The sequence below is a fragment of the Anomaloglossus baeobatrachus genome, chromosome 6, assembly GCF_048569485.1.
Source record: "Anomaloglossus baeobatrachus isolate aAnoBae1 chromosome 6, aAnoBae1.hap1, whole genome shotgun sequence".
Taxonomy (NCBI): Eukaryota; Metazoa; Chordata; class Amphibia; order Anura; family Aromobatidae; genus Anomaloglossus; species Anomaloglossus baeobatrachus.
In genome coordinates this window covers 163,028,406-163,044,854 of record NC_134358.1, presented here as the reverse complement: position 1 = coordinate 163,044,854, position 16,449 = coordinate 163,028,406, and the positions used below count along the sequence as shown (strand labels likewise).

General features: G+C 43.5%; 1 protein-coding gene across 3 annotated transcripts in view; it reads left to right on the top strand.

Moving 5' to 3' along the window:
* The window catches only part of OSBPL1A (oxysterol binding protein like 1A), a 316,689-nt gene that overhangs the window by 89,039 nt on the left and 211,201 nt on the right, over positions 1 to 16,449 (top strand). For 2 of the 3 annotated variants that reach the window (XM_075353345.1, XM_075353346.1), the window contains exons 3-5: positions 136 to 221; positions 3,295 to 3,369; positions 7,330 to 7,441. In XM_075353345.1, the coding sequence (XP_075209460.1) occupies positions 136 to 221; positions 3,295 to 3,369; positions 7,330 to 7,441 (273 nt within the window). Of the gene's footprint in view, positions 1 to 135; positions 222 to 3,294; positions 3,370 to 7,329; positions 7,442 to 16,449 lie in introns of those variants that run through there. The other variant, XM_075353347.1, reaches the window with a different exon arrangement.

The window sequence follows — 16,449 nt, the reverse complement described above, 5'->3', positions numbered from 1 at the left end:
TTAACCTCTGCAGTCGATCATGATGTTGATGCATTGCTTAACTTATCTTATTCTACATAGTTGCATTGACAATTTTGCTGTTTTAGAGAGCTAAATTTCACACTTTTACAGTGTAAAGAAATATCTTGTTTCTAGGTAAAAGCAAGTGTAATATGGGATGGACACCTCTTCATCTTGCCTGTTATTTTGGACACAAGGAAGTGGTGGAAGATTTATTGAAGGTTAGTCTAAATATTTCCAGTAAAATGTGTATTCAGACATCTGCTTTACAAGCTTAAAGGAACATAAAACCAGCAATTTTTCAAAATATGTAGCCAAGTTTTACAGTAGATTCGGACCAGCTTAACATTAGGTACTACTGACATAATAGAGCAGCAACGGCAGGGGATCAATAGGTGTATTATAAAAAAAAAAAGTGTCCAACACTAAAAACCACCAATTGCAGCCGATCTAACAGCATGCACGAAGAGCTGGGCTGGAGATATAAGAATCATGAGGGTGCTCAGCCATGTAAAGTATTGCAACTATAACCACGGAAAACAGAAGAACAAACGGTTGGCACTCATCCATATGCTAAAAATAAAGTCCTTTATTTCATCCGATAGGAGCGGGAACAGAGGGGTGAGGGAGGATGCGGGGTCCACCCATAGAAGCGAAACGGCAGCCATTGTCCATCTACTCCCTGCACCCTCCCTCTCCCCACTATTCCGCTCCCATTGGATGAAATAAAGGACTTGATTTTCAGCTTTTGGGTGAGTGCCAACCGTTCTTTCTTCTGTTTTTTTGTGGTAATAGATGTACTATCAGTATGCTTAATTCTTATTTTTCTTATTACTATTTATTATAATTAATAATTTTGTTTTAACCCCCCCTATGATTAGCCACTTTTCAACACAGCAACACAGTGATAAAAAGGGTTGGACATCCCCTTTAATTTTGGGAGTATGGAAGTGTGAAGATTGGGTGGGAGGGAATAGAAAATCCACATTAGTTCTTCGGCATGGTGCGGTTCAAAGAAGACCTGAAGTTTTTTGTCTAAGAAAATTAGTGAACATTTACCTCCCTCATACGCTGTGGGGAAAAAACACTGTGGATTTTGAGGCAGTGCTGTATTGCATTTGCAGCACATTACCCCTTTGCATTGCAAAAGGTGGCATCTGTGCAACATCCCCAGCGTCAAAGGGTATTCTTTGGATTTGTAATTTGTAGCCTCTGTGTCAATGTAAACTAGGGATTTTTTTTATGCAGAATACGTAAAATTTTGTGAAATCTCCTATTCGACACTGGTGCTGAAATGTGCAATAGGTTTCATGAAAGTAAATCTGCAGTGAATAATCGTCTTGGTATTCACCCTACAGAGCTGTACCTGTGTGATTCTAATGGTAGTTAGTACTAAATATAAAGTTTCAGGACCTTCCTCATCCAGGCATATAAACTGCTCACACAATGATATATTACACCTATAAACACATCCTTCTACATACACAGGTGCACTTTTACATGCATATTCCTACTCACTAGCGCCCATTTTTACCAACATACTTTACACACAAGGGTTCACTTTTACATCCTGCAACACATTCATGTACGCCATTACATATTCTAAACACTCAGGCACGTTGATACAGTACTGTACATTACATTATGCATACACTTTATATACAGGCCTTACCTGATTCATATGCTGATCCTCTTGTAGGACTATAGATTATTTGTTAGAGGTCTTCAGGGGATAATACAAATGTCTACTAAGAAATTGAGGACCCTGTCTTAAGCGTGGTCACAAACATGTTCTCCTGAAAATTCTGGCAAAAGGCAGTGTTTTGGAGGGTGTTTTGCCATTATTTTGTAGAAATCAGAACATGGAACACAGCCTTACTGAACAGGAGTTCTGATTTTGAAAAAACCTTTCAAGGGTTCTCCAATGAATCCTTCTGTTCAATGGTGACTTCCTATAGAAACGTTTTGGAGCAGTAGGGTCAGCAACTGCATAGTTCAGCATTATTACTGACACTGCTCCTATTAATAAAGGGCATAACCCACTGGAAGAGGAGATGGCCCCCACGGTTATGTGTAGGAGAAATGACTGATGTCAGCTTGTGTGGGGGAAATCAGTATGGAGTATGTTCAAAATGAGATATCCACTGGGAGATATGCCAGTTCTCCAGTGGACCAGTGTGACAATCCATGAATTGCTGAGATCCATGGAGGCAAGACTTGGATTTTGGTACCCTAAGAAGACAAATAGAAGGATGGAGTCCATTGACAACACCTCCTATTGCGCGATCTCTAGATCTGTGTGGAGGTAAGGGTAGATTTTGGTATTCTTAGGCTGCTTTCACACATCTGGTTTTTGCTGTGCGGCACAATCCGGCTCTTTGCAGAAAAAACGCAACCGTTTCTTGTTTGTTTTTTTTTTTGCCACCGGTTGCGTTTTTTCCGCATAGACTTTCATTAGTGCCGGATTGTGCCGCATGGCCTTGCGTGCGGTCCGGTTTTTGCCGGATGCGTCATATTTAGCCCATGCAGCGGCCAGATGGAACGTTGCCTGGCACGTTTTTTGTCCGGCAAAAAAAAACGCATTGTGCCGCATCCTGCCGATGCGGCGCTTTTTCCAATGCATGCCTATGGATGCCGGATGCGGCAAAAAATGCATCCGGCCACCACATGTGGTTTTTTTGCACTGCACATGCTCAGTAGCGTGCCGCAACCGGCAAAAACCGGACGGGCCGCATGTAAAAACTTATGCAAAGGATGCGGGGTTTTTTTTGCCACATCCGTTGCATAGCTTTTAGAGCCGGATTTAGCCGCACTGCTAAAACCGGATGTGTGAAAGCAGCCTTACTCATAGGCTGTGGTCAAATGAGCATATAAAAAAAAATCAGTCCCATTTTTATCCAGAAAATTAGTACGTTTTTTTATGTTTTTTTTTCCTCAGTAGCCATTAATTATTTAAAGGAGCATTTACAGTTTCCTATTTTACAGAATTGTTATGTATCCCTAAAAATCTCATGCTGTGCTATGACATCCAATTTTTTTTCTTTTCCTCTTGCACCTATAGACTTAAATGGGTAAGTCTCGTCCGCAAACAGATTCTGTCAGTGGAAAAAAAAATGTGCCCACTGCCTCATTGAAAAACATGGTTCAGTATGCGATCAGATAGAAAATCGGATAATGCTTGTCCGCATTCTATGGTGGTGTGAACGAGCCCTTAAGAATTTTATTAGGAATGTAATAATTTTTTAAAACTGCCACTTTAAGTGTTTGTGGCTCTCATCCCCTTGTTCTTTGCAGGCGGGAGCTGCCGTCAATGTTCTGAATGACATGGGGGACACTCCTTTACACCGCGCTGCCTTCACTGGACGTAAGGTGAAAAGCATGCTTTCTTTCTGTACCTCACATTATTAAGAAAGATGAGTAAAGGGCCATGCTAATGTGGAGCAATGATAAGGTTTTACTACCATAGACAGAACTTATGAATTTGCATTCAGACATTGTCTCCTGCTGTATAAAGGTAAATGTAGGTGACTTATGTTTCCCCTCCAAATTGAATAGTATTTCATACTCCAAAAAGCATATGAAATCCTTCGAGGGTCTCTAACATGGCTATACCATTAGAGCCTGTTAGGTGGTTACACCACCTGAACCCCACGTTTTAGGAAAGGCAGTGGTCCCTTATTCCCTGTATATCAAGTGTCTGCATGTTCATCGATCGCCTACATATGAAGACAAATGTCCACCTTCGTTTGCTGAATAGGGGACCCCCACTTTCATATTTAGTTTACTATTTTCCCGATAGTGGTGTTGGTACGTCCTATGTCAGTGGCAGGTTCTGGCTTTATAACACTGTTCCTGTTGCCATTGGTTGAAGGTATTTGGAACTACTGTATCGCTGATCGCTGTCATCTACATGGTGTTATCAATCTCCGCGGCATTTAGATGGTTATGAACTATAGCCGGTTCAAGTCCTCTAGAGGTCAAAAAATTAAAATGTATAAACTATTTTAAATACAGCATATATAAAAAGTATAAACGTTTAAATCCGTCTCTTATTCCCAATGAAAAAAGTAATAAGTCCAACCTTTCAAAATATAAAATTCATACATACAATAAACTCTGTAAAAAGATCAATATGCAAGAATGGCCATTTTTCAATGTCTGAAATTTCCTTAATTCAATTAAAAGCAATGAAAATGTTGTTTGTATCAAAAAATGCTACTAATCAATCCTATGGCTTAGCTTGCAAAAATACAAGTCCTCAACAATGTCGATTTACGGAAAAATATTAAAAATGCTAGTCTCTGAAAATGGGGACATATGAAATTATTTGTATTTACATGTTATGCGCTTGGTAACATTGTAATTGTACAGAAATTTAAGAATTATTTTGCCAGGTAATTTATTTTTACCACACCGTGAACTTAATGGACTTGCATTTTTTTTTTTTCACTTGAAATTTTTTGGGCACATTACTTGTTGAAATTAAGTTTGTTGCTCACAACTCCAACTCTTCCCGCCAAGCTTTACTATGGTTATGTTAACAGAAAAATAAGAAAGGTAATTCTTTTAGAAGAAGTAGAAGAAAATGAGAGCTCAAAATTGGTATATTGCCCTGGTTGAAAAGAAGAATCTGCTTACCATTGTGTTTCTCCGTCCATCATTTAAAGGGAACCTGTTAGCTTACTCTTGCTTTCCAAACCATGTGTAAAATGAATCACCTAAGGAAGAAACGGCCAGTAGTGATGAGTGAGCATTACCATGCTCGGATGCTTGGTACTCTGAACTCCATTTTTCCAGAAGCTCTTCCTATTGACTTCCATTATAGTCTGTACACAAGTTGAGTCCGTCTGAGCATCTGACTGCTCTTTACTAGTACCGATCATGGCAGCATTCGCTTATACTAACGGCCATGGGTGATGCCAGTATAGTCACTTCTCTGCTTATGGTCCCTCAGTCTTTTGACTTATACTTTCTTTGAAATGCTGCAGCATTTCAAAGAAAAATTTACCTAACTGCAATCACACAGTGAGGCTCTGATTCATGCTGGCCACTGGAGTAGACGAAGGTAATGAAAAGAAATTTTGTATCCAGCAATCCAAAAAAAAATAAGATGTGACTAAGGATCCTACGGGATTCGAAACGCGTTCTCATGCATTTTTAATTTTTTTTTTTTTTTCTAATTAGGTTTATTTCCCTATTTAACATCCAATCTTTTTTATTTTGGGATTGCTGAATACCAATTTCTTTTCATTACCTTAATCTCCTCCGGTGGCCAGCTGGAGTCCTTTCCGTGTAATCTTCATTCCCTGCTTGGATTTAGGGCTGGTTCACACTAAGCGACAGCGACAACGAGGTCGCTGTTACATCACCATTTTCTGTGACTTAACAGCGACCTTGTAAGTCGCTGTTATGATCGCTGCTTAGCTGTCAAACACAGCAGCTGAAGCAGCGATCATAACCGCGAGAGCAGGGAGCCACGCACACTGCTTAGCGCTGGCTCCTTGCTCTCCTAGCTACAGTACACATCGGGTTAATTAACCCGATGTGTACTGCAGCTACAGGTGCAGAGCAGGAGCCGGCAGCACAGGCAGCGTGAGAGCTGCGGAGGCTGGTAACTAAGGTAAATATCGGGTAACCACCTTGGTTACCCGATGTTTACCCTGGTTACAGCTTACCGCAGCTGCCAGATGCCGGCTCCTGCTCCCTGCTCGCTTCATTTCGTCGCTCTCTCGCTGTCACACACAGCGATCTGTGTGTCACAGCGGGAGAGCGGCTTTGAAGAAAACGAACCAGGGCTGTGTGTAACGAGCAGCGATCTCGCAGCAGGGGCCAGATCGCTGCTCAGTGTCACACACAGCGAGATCGCTAATGAGGTCACTGTTGCGTCACCAAAACCGTGCCGTAGCAGCGATTTCGGTAGCGATCTCGCTATGTGTGAAGCACCCCTTAGATACTAATGGTAGGGCTGATAAGTACTTTTTAATGTATTTTCTGATTCATGCTGCAGATTTACAGACTAGATCAGGGCATGTCAGTAGCAGGCACTTATCTGCTATATAGATGAGTACAAGAAGCTGAACACAGTCCGTCATGTCTGCAATTTGCAAAAGTGACTGACCCTAGTTTTAGTACTACCTTTGTCAGCAGCTTGTAGTTTCCATATTGAAGCATGAGTTGGAGAAATCTCTCTGCATCAGTAATTGCAAAAATGCACTGAAAATAAGTGAAATCATTAGTCCGTTAATAGCAATACTGGTTATAGAAATAAAGTAGGATAACCTGTGGTTGAACACTGTTTTCTTGATCTTCAGCTCCATGCTGTTTGAATCGATAACCTTGATACTGCTTGTCCAAAAATTAAGACTCCTGCACATGTTAAGGCCGCTTTACACGCGTCGATTTATCTGGCGATATGTCGTCGGGGTCACTGATTCCGTGACGCACATCCGGCATAGTTTGTGATGTTGTTGCGTGTGACACCTACGAGCTACTCTGAACGATCGCAAACAGGATGAAAATCGTGGATCGTTGACACATCGTTCATTTTTAAAAAATAGTTCGTTGTGGGGAAGCAGCCGACATATTGCTCCGTTTGACACCCTGCCAACATCGAACAACATTCAAACGACAGCCTGGGTCCAACAATATATCGTTGATCGCTGATGCGTTGATTTTGAGATTGTGATTGATGTGATTGATGACCTTTAAGCAATACCGGCAAATCGTAAATACGATCTGGGCTTGTGACGTCGCACATGCGATCGCACGATAAATCGATGCGTGTAAAGCGGCCATTAGACTAAAGTCAGTAGATATCTGCAGGATCAGAAAGACGAAATCTTCCGAACTCTTCTCGACAAATGATGTTGGGTTAGAGCATGATCCAGCATATCAGATTTCCTTTTTATTCTCTGGGAGATAAGTTGCTGTCAGTCGAGTGATGCAGCTATATAATACGTATGGATGCATTATTCAGTACAAATGTCTATTATATTAACATTTTTTCAGTATAGAGTGTCTAAAGACCGCCTGTGAGGGTTTTACAAACTTATTTTCTTTACTTATTGGCAGCAATCCGAAAAATATTGAGGCACTCTAAATGCCAAATTATGTAGCTGTTTATCAATAATCACACAAAGGATTTCATCAGCAAGAGATAACATATAAGAGTAGAAGGACCTAATTAGTGTGGAATCTAGAAGCACCATTTCTGGGTAGATGAGTCCATGAATGATTGCACTCCTTATTCCTCACTGAAGAGTGTTCATTTTTATGATATCCATCTCACTTATTTTGTCAGTGTCTATGTACCAATTTAAATCCTTTTAGGAACTGGTGATGATGTTGCTGGAGACCAATGCCGACACCACGGTGATAAACGGAGAGGGTCAAACAGCTGCCGACGTGGCCCAAGACAAAGAGATTAAAACCATGTTGGAAGGTATTGTTCAGATTAGTCGATGCATAGGGATAATGATGGACTTCAGAGAGGGTGTCAAGGGGTAATGGGATTTCCACTATACTAATAGTTTATATATCCCAATTGTTCATATATTAAAATGTTAAACTTCACAGCTATATGGTGGGGAAGCAGTGTGCAGACACCTGCTCCACCTATTATAGCGTTCTAAGTATACAGTGTGTCCACCCATATCCTGTCCACTGCCATTAACTTGAACGGCGGCAGCTAAAAAATGCTATGATATGAAACACATGACCCCCCCCCCCCTCCCACCCCAAAAAAAATGCTGGTCACGCATATGGCGCTCATTTAACTTTGATACTTTAAGTGGCCACCGTCAGCTGCAATGCACATCTGGACTCTGGACAGCATACTGTATCTTGCTACACGTTGTGCAATATGGTAGGTTACATATTTGCACAAGCATCTGTGATAAGTTGTTGTAGGTCCTGCAGTGTTGGTGAAGGGGTCGCATACACCTGCTGGTTGATGTGACATCACAGAAAGAAGTCCAATGGGGTCAGGTCAGGTGAGCGTGGAGGCCACTCCACGCAGCCACCATACCCAATGACTTGTAGGAAGGTCTCCATGAGGTATCGTTTCCCGTCCGCAGCCTTGTGAGTTTTACATGTTCTAATCATAGCATTATCATATCATAGTGGAAAATTGCTATTAACCTGCAGATATGAAGTTAATCTGCAGGTTAATAGCATTCTGAACCTGCCAGACACCTGCACATTTAACTTGCCCCTGGACTTCCATTGTTTAAAAAATATAGTGCCTTGAGAAACTATTCACCCTCTTTTTAAATTTTTTGCATTTTGCTACCCCGCAACCTTAAATTTTAGTTTTTTGGGGTTTTTTTGGTTTTTTTTTTGACTGTTTGCATTAGTTCATGTAAAGAGCATGTCTACAACTGAACATTTAGTTTTCGTTTAATGTGATGCAATCAACAGATAGGAGAAAATATCTGAAAACCCTTTTGCAGCAAGTACAGCTACAATTCTCTTTGGATCAGTCAGAGTTTTCCACATATTGCCACTGTGATTTGTGCCCATTCCTCAAGGTAAAGCTGCTCCAGCTCCTTCAAGTTTGATGGTTTCCTCTGATGAACATCAATCTTCAAGTTTGACCACAAATTCTCAATTGGATAAAGGTCTTGGCTTTGACTAGGCCACTCCTATACATTTACACATTTCCCCTTAAATCACCCGAGTGTTGCTTTAGCAGTATGCTTTAGGTCATTGTCTTGTTGGAAGGTGAACCTCCATCCCAGTTTTAAATAACTGACAAACTTAGGCTATGTGTGCACGCTGCTGATTTGCCACGCTGTCACTTAGGCTATGTGTGCACGCTGCCACGGATTTGCTGTGGATCTGCTGCAGAAAATGTGTCTAACATTGCTGCTGTAATTCCCCAGTAAAACCTATGGGTTTATAAAAAAAATGCTGTCCGCATGCGCACACTGCGTTTTTTTTTTTTTATACCTGCAAATTTACCCGCGGATTTTCCGCTGCGGAATTAATGTGCATGTCACTACTTTTCCGCAGGTAGCTGCGGTTTTTGTCATAGATAATGGTAAAAATCCGCAGGAACCAATTTGCTGTAAATCCATGGCAAATCCACACCAAATCTGCGGCAAACTGCGGTAAAACCGCATGCAGATTTCGTTATGGTTTTGGTGCGGTTTTTTACCGCGGGTGTGGGATTCTTTCAGAGGGTCTGGTTTTTCCTTAAGAAAAAGTTACTTTCTTGCGCGCACATGGTCTTAAACAGGTTTTGCTCAAGATTCTCTGTATTTCACACCATCTTCCCCTTGACTAGGACCATTTTCCCTGCCCCTGCTGCTGAAAAACATCCCTACAACATTATGCTGCCACCCCTATGTTTCACTGTGGGGATGACATTCTAGGGGTGATGAGCTATGTTGATTTGGCGCCAGATATTGCATTTACCTTGGTGGTCAAAAAGTTCAATTTTGGTCTTATCTGACCACAGCACCTTCCTCCATACATCTGGTGAATCTCCCACATGTCTATTAGCAAAATCCAAAATGAGCCTTCCAATTTTAGGCAGTCAGGAAAAAGCTTTTTCTGGCCACTTTTCCATAAAGGCCATCTCTATGGAGTATACAGCTTATTTTAGTCATTTGGACAGATACTCCAGACTCTGCTTGTAAGCTACAGTCTATGAGGAAATAGGGGAGGCACAAAAGGTGAATGGTAAAAAGGACTTGTATTGTCTGGTTCATCCATCAATATAATAAGGGATTCAAATATTGCTGCATGAAGCGGTCACCAGTCAGTGTGTACAAGTGCAGATACAGAATGCTATTAGGGGACTGGAGGATGTGTATACAGATGATACACGGTAATAGATTTGGAAGAAATTTTGTAAGGGCAAAATGGGAATAGTTAGATAAATCAGGTCACGAGACTGGCCAGTCTAAAGAAATGCGTTTTTTAGAACTGGCTTAAAACTGTGGGTATTGCGAATTAAATTGAATTGTCCTGGGTAGTACATTCCAGAGACATGTCGCAGCTCTAGAAGTCTTGGAGACTGGAGTGAGATAGAGTTCAAAGCAGGAGCCTGGCAGGACGATTCTTAAGGAGAAAAGTTTGTAAGGTCAAAGGGGGTTGTCCAAGGGGCAATTTCAATTTTTATTCCACCAGTTTCCACTGTCTAAAAATAAAGTTTAACTCCCCCACCCCAACCCATACTCCAGATACGGCTCTCTGCTGCTGTCCCTCTTTGCTGACAGGCTGCTGTGAACAATGCACATGACACTGCAGCCAATCACTGCAATAGTCATAGACTGTAGCTTACGAGCAGGGCCCTCACTCCTCTTGGTATCTGTGATGTCTGTGTTATCTGTAGACCTTCTGATTTGTAAAGCGCTGCAGAAATTTAAATTATTGTAAAAATGAACTGTGTGAGTTCTCTCTCTGGTTTCTTGTTATTGGGCTTCTTTTTAGGGGAGTCTCGCTTCAATCTTAAATATCACCATCATCTCCTCTCCACTCTCGGGCACATGCTTGGATGTCAGTCACGCTGCTGCAGACAATTAATAGTCTGACAAACACCGTACTCATTCCTCCCAGAAGAAGCATTTTTTCATACCACGAAACGGCCGTCGGAGGTTCCCTCCTGGACTGGCTCCTCTGAACCACCAAGGAGTGGTTCACCCAGATTCATTATTGACCATATCGATTTGCTGAGAAATAATGTTTCTCTCAAATACCTTGTGTTGCCAATAGGTCCTGTGAGTGGCGCTATTGTGGTCCACTCGCCCCCTTCGTGTGACCCCCCCCCTCCCCCCCCCACGGGGCTCCTTGACCCCCGGGATCCGGTGACGTCACGTCAACTGAGGCCGGTCGCAGTCTCTGTGAGTGACTGGCTGTGGGCTGCATTTCACCGCTCAGCACAGCCCAGCATCTCCTTGCTCCCTCCTTCACTGCTGAGCGTGCAAGCAGGAGGGATGCTGGATTGTGATGGGGGTGAAACACCGTCCACAGCGCAGTGACTCATGGCGACTGGGGCCGGCTGCGGTGATGTCAGGTGAACAGGAAATCGACATGACATCACCGCATCCCTGAGGTCACAAAGCCCGGGGGTCAGTCGATGGTGAAGAGCAGTCCGCAATAGCACCGCTCACAGGCACTATTGCCAACATAAGGTATTTGAGAGAAACCTTGTTTCTCAACATAATATCAATGTGGCCAATAATGGATGTGGGTGAACCACTTCTTTAAGCATTAGACCTGAGGATTGGAGGGTTTAACTGGTATCTTTTCTCAACCATTTATGGCTTATCCACCGAAAATATCATAAATGCATATTAGATACTGGTCTCACTATTGTGCTGAGCATCTATTTTGAGATTGAAGCCCCTTCCAGCACCACCAAAAATAGTTGTGGCAAAACAAGCACCCGTCTTGAATCTCTTCAAAACATTGCAGAGTAAAGGCCCAGTCACACACAGGGATAAATCTTTGGCAGATCTGTGGTTGCAGTGAAATCATGGACATATTGTTCCATTTGTACACAGCCACAAACCTGGCACTAATTGTCCACAATTTCACTGCAACCACAGATCTGCCACAGATTTATCTGTGTGACAGGGCCTTAAGGCTCTGTGCACACACTGCATTTTTGTAGGGTTTTTTCCATGTGGCTTTGAGTATAGATTTGTCACAAAACCTGAAGGGACTCCTGATGCCAGCAAAGTCAATAAGAATCGCTGACTTTTTTTTTTGTCTCTTTGCAGATTTGGTGCAGAAATAAATCTACAGCAAGTTAATTTTTTTCTAATGAATGGGAAAAATCTGCACCAAAAACATACAGCAAAAATTTGTGTTTTTCCTCATTGCACCATTTCTGCATCTCTTGGCAGGAAAAACAGATATTTCTACACCAAATCCTAATACATGTACACATAGCCTAAAGGGTAATGGATTGTTGATTCCGGAGTATACACTCCCTGACAGAAGTTCTGTTGCTTATCCATGTTATGTAAATAAAAGCTTATAACCTGACTTTAAACTCATCCATTGGTTTCATAAATTACTCTTTTGAAAGCTGAAACCCTCCAAAATTTGGTTTAGGTTATGAAAATAAAGTTGCTGCAAAGCTGAATTATTGATCATATAATGAACACAGAAAGGTCAGATTTTGGCAAGACAAAAGTTTTGTCGCCCACAGAAAGTAATGTGGAATTTAAACATAATTAACTTCTAATACAAAGATATGTTGCGTAACATTGGTGAATGAAGTTGTGATGCTATTAAAGCCATATTTAATATTTGTGTGACTTCCATGAGCTTGAAACACTGCATCCATGCGGTTCAAGAATGATTCATACAATTTATTGATGAAGTCATCAGGAATAGCAAATAATGGAGTCCTACATGCCTCCCAGAGTTCATCTAGATCGTTTGGTTTTGTCTTCCAAGCTTCCTCTTTGATCCCACCCCAAACTTGCTCAATGATGTTCATGTCTGGTGACTGGGCTGGCCAGTCCTTGAGCACCTTGATCTTCTTTGCCAGGAGGAACTTTGTTGTAGAGATGGATGTATGAGATGGAGCACCATCCTGCTGCAGAATTTGACCCCTTTTATGATTGGGAATGCAGGAGGTAGCTAATACTTCTTGATATTTTAGGCTATTGATATTGCCTTCCACCTTGCAAATGTTTTCCACACCCCCATACTGAATATAACCCCAGACCATTATCTTTGCACCACCAAACTTAACTGTTTTCTAGATCCATACGGGCTCCAGTAGGTCTCCTGCAGTATTTGCAGCGGCTGTGGTGTAATTCAACTGAAGATTCATCAGAGAAATCCACCTTCTGCCACTTTTCCAGCGTCTATCTGTTTAGCGGGCTGTGGGACTTTGCAAATGCCACACGTTTTTTTTTAATTGCCTTTTGTTTAGTGCTGGCTTCTGGAACTGATTCGACCCTGGAGGCCATTTCAAGACCGAATCCTACAAACTGTTCTAGTTGACACAGGGACTTGAGGTGACCAGGCCTGTTGGAGCTCTGCTGCAGTGGAAGAGGGGCTGGCTTTGGATTTTCTAATCAACAAACGCTCCTCCTGAGCAGTTGTCTTGCGAGGTCTTTTAGACCTGGGCTTGTCAAAAACATCTCCAGTCTCTTCAAATCTTTTTTTAATTCTTTGTACTTGATGCTGAGACACATTAAAGGTGCCAGCCACCTCTGCAGTGGATCTGGTCTTCAGCCTCTTGATAATCAAGGCTTTGGTCACAGGGTGGATTTTTGGCATGTTGTCAGAGGTCAAGTTGCAGTTGAAGTGAAGGTTGGGGTGCTGGGTTTCTTTTTATGCACACCCACTAATTAACCAATCATTTAGTGAGCACAGGTGAGGATGTAAGCTAGGATTGGATGCATTATATGACAAGGCAACAAAACTTTTTTGTCTTGCCAAAATCTGACCTTTCTGTGTTCATTAAATGATCAATATTTCAGCTTTACAGCAACTTTATTTTCATAACCTAAACCAAATTTGGGAGGGTTTCAGCTTTCAAAAGAGTAATTTATGAAACCAATGGATGAATTTAAAGTCAGGTTATAAGCTTTTATGTACATAACATGGATAAGCGACAGAACCTCTGTCAGGGAGTGTATAGGGCACTTTGTTTTCAATTCAAAATGTAATTAGCCTATTGTATATTTGAGCAATGCTGTCATGTTTTCATGTATTCTTTTCCTTCTCCACAAGATGGCATATAATGTCCAAGGCACTGTGAAACATACTAGTACGGCCTACTTCAGATGTGTCTCATGGATAGAACCCGTGCCCATTATACACTTTAGTGATGTTCATGTTCCGCAACAAAAATCCCTGACATTTGTCTGGTTTTCATCAAAATCAATCATAAGTCTTCTGGGTCCATGAAAACTATGGACCGCTTACAGATGCGGGCTATTTCTAACATTGTGATGGGAAGGAAAAGCTTTACACGTTTTTTTTTTTCTGATGCTTTTGAGAAAATCATAATTAAGCATTGGTGGTAAAATTGAACACACTAATGAAAACCTGATCAACAATGCCGATGGAAATTTTAGTGTATGTGCGCACGTCTGCGTTCTGGTTGTCAAATAAAATGCAGCGTTTTGTCCCTGCATGTGCGTTTCAAAATGCATCCAAAACACTGTGTTTAGGATGCATTTTGGATGCGTTTTGAATACAGACTGGATGCGTGCTCTCCCACAGACAGAGGGAAAAGCACCCAAAACGCAGAAAAGAAGGGACATATTGCTTTTTTGAACGCATCGATTTTGTCAAATATTTGGCATCAAAAACGCACATGGAATTTGCTTAATTCTCACAGACTTTGCTCGGGACGCACAACGCATGCATTTGCGCTGCAGTTTAAAGCGCTGCATAAACGCATAAAAAAAGCGACATGCGCACATAGCCTTACCGAGTGAACAAAGCCTAAATAGCCAGTTTTCTTGAGGCTGCAGGCAATCACTTATGTGAAGCATATAGTCTATGTGAACACAGCAACTTGATCTTCTTCTGAAGCATTTATTTAACAGTATTTAAACATAACCTCCATTTTTCCATAGGCAGCTTTAATTATTGATTCTTGCCCATATGAAATGTACTGTGTGTATGTATATGTATATATATATATATATATGTATGTATATGTATATGTACCGTATTTTTCGGACCATAAGACGCACTTTTTTTCCCCCAAATGTTGGGGGAAAGTTGGGGGTGCGTCTTATGGTCTGACTATAGGGCTGCGGCTGGGAATGAGGGTGCTGCAGGTCATCGGGGGCACGAGCAGGCAGCAGCAGCGCCTGCTCGTGACCACGTGGGCCCGCTCATTACATATGCACGCCCATCCTCCCGACAATCTCTCAGCGCTGAAGCCGGCACTGACAGGTGGACGGGAGGACGAGCGGGGACGCGCGCATAGCAAAGAGCCGGCCGCATGATCACCTCTGGCAATTACAGCCTGGAGTGATCATGTGCGGCTGTATTCACTGCCCCCCGCGCGTCATTACCAGCGCGGGGTGCAGTGAATCAGTACACTCACCCGTCCCCGTGTGTGGAGCCGCCCTCTGCTGCACGAGATGTCTTCCTGTCTGTGTCGGTCAGGTGATCTGTGCTGAGCTGGTCAGCTGATCGGCACAGACAGGAAGACATCGCGATGCAGCAGGGAACGGCTCCACACACACAGGTCAGCGTGCCAGAGAGGAAGATGATCGGTGCTGGAGGAGTGAGGAAAGGTGAGTATAAACGTTTGTTTTTTTTCTCTGTGCTATAGAATACAGGCCATATACCAGGATGGTATATGAGCACGATGGTAGTATATGAGCAGGAGGGATGGGGGTGGGGGGTATGTGAACAGGCTGGATGGGGGGGGGGGTATGTGAACAGGTTGGATGGGGGGGTATGTGAACAGGTTGGATGGGGGGGTATGTGAACAGGCTGGATGGGGGGGTATGTGAACAGGCTGGATGGGGGGGGTATGTGAACAGGCTGGATGGGGGGGGTATGTGAACAGGCTGGATGGGGGGGGTATGTGAACAGGCTGGATGGGGGGGTATGTGAACAGGCTGGATGGGGGGGTATGTGAACAGGCTGGATGGGGGGGTATGTGAACAGGCTGGATGGGGGGGGTATGTGAACAGGCTGGATGGGGGGGGTATGTGAACAGGCTGGATGGGGGGGGGGTATGTGAACAGGCTGGATGGGGGGGGGTATGTGAACAGGCTGGATGGGGGGGGGTATGTGAACAGGCTGGATGGGGGGGGGTATGTGAACAGGCTGGATGGGGGGGGGTATGTGAACAGGCTGGATGGGGGGGGGTATGTGAACAGGCTGGATGGGGGGGGGTATGTGAACAGGCTGGATGGGGGGGGGTATGTGAACAGGCTGGATGGGGGGGGGTATGTGAACAGGCTGGATGGGGGGGGTATGTGAACAGGCTGGATGGGGGGGTATGTGAACAGGCTGGATGGGGGGGGGGTATGTGAACAGGCTGGATGGGGGGGGGGGTATGTGAACAGGCTGGATGGGGGGGGGGTATGTGAACAGGCTGGATGGGGGGGGGGGTATGTGAACAGGCTGGATGGGGGGGGGTATGTGAACAGGCTGGATGGGGGGGGGTATGTGAACAGGCTGGATGGGGGGGGTATGTGAACAGGCTGGATGGGGGGGTATGTGAACAGGCTGGAGGGGGGGGGTATGTGAAACAGGCTGGAGGGGGGGGGGTATGTGAACAGGCTGGATGGGGGGGTATGTGAACAGGCTGGATGGGGGGGGGTATGTGAACAGGCTGGATGGGGGGGGGGGTATGTGAACAGGCTGGATGGGGGGGTATGTGAACAGGCTGGATGGGGGTTTATAGCAGGATCATATACAAGGCAGGAGGATCATTACCAGGATGGGGTACCTTAGTAGAGAATTTGGGGACATTACCCCCATAAAAGTGTCAGCAGCAGA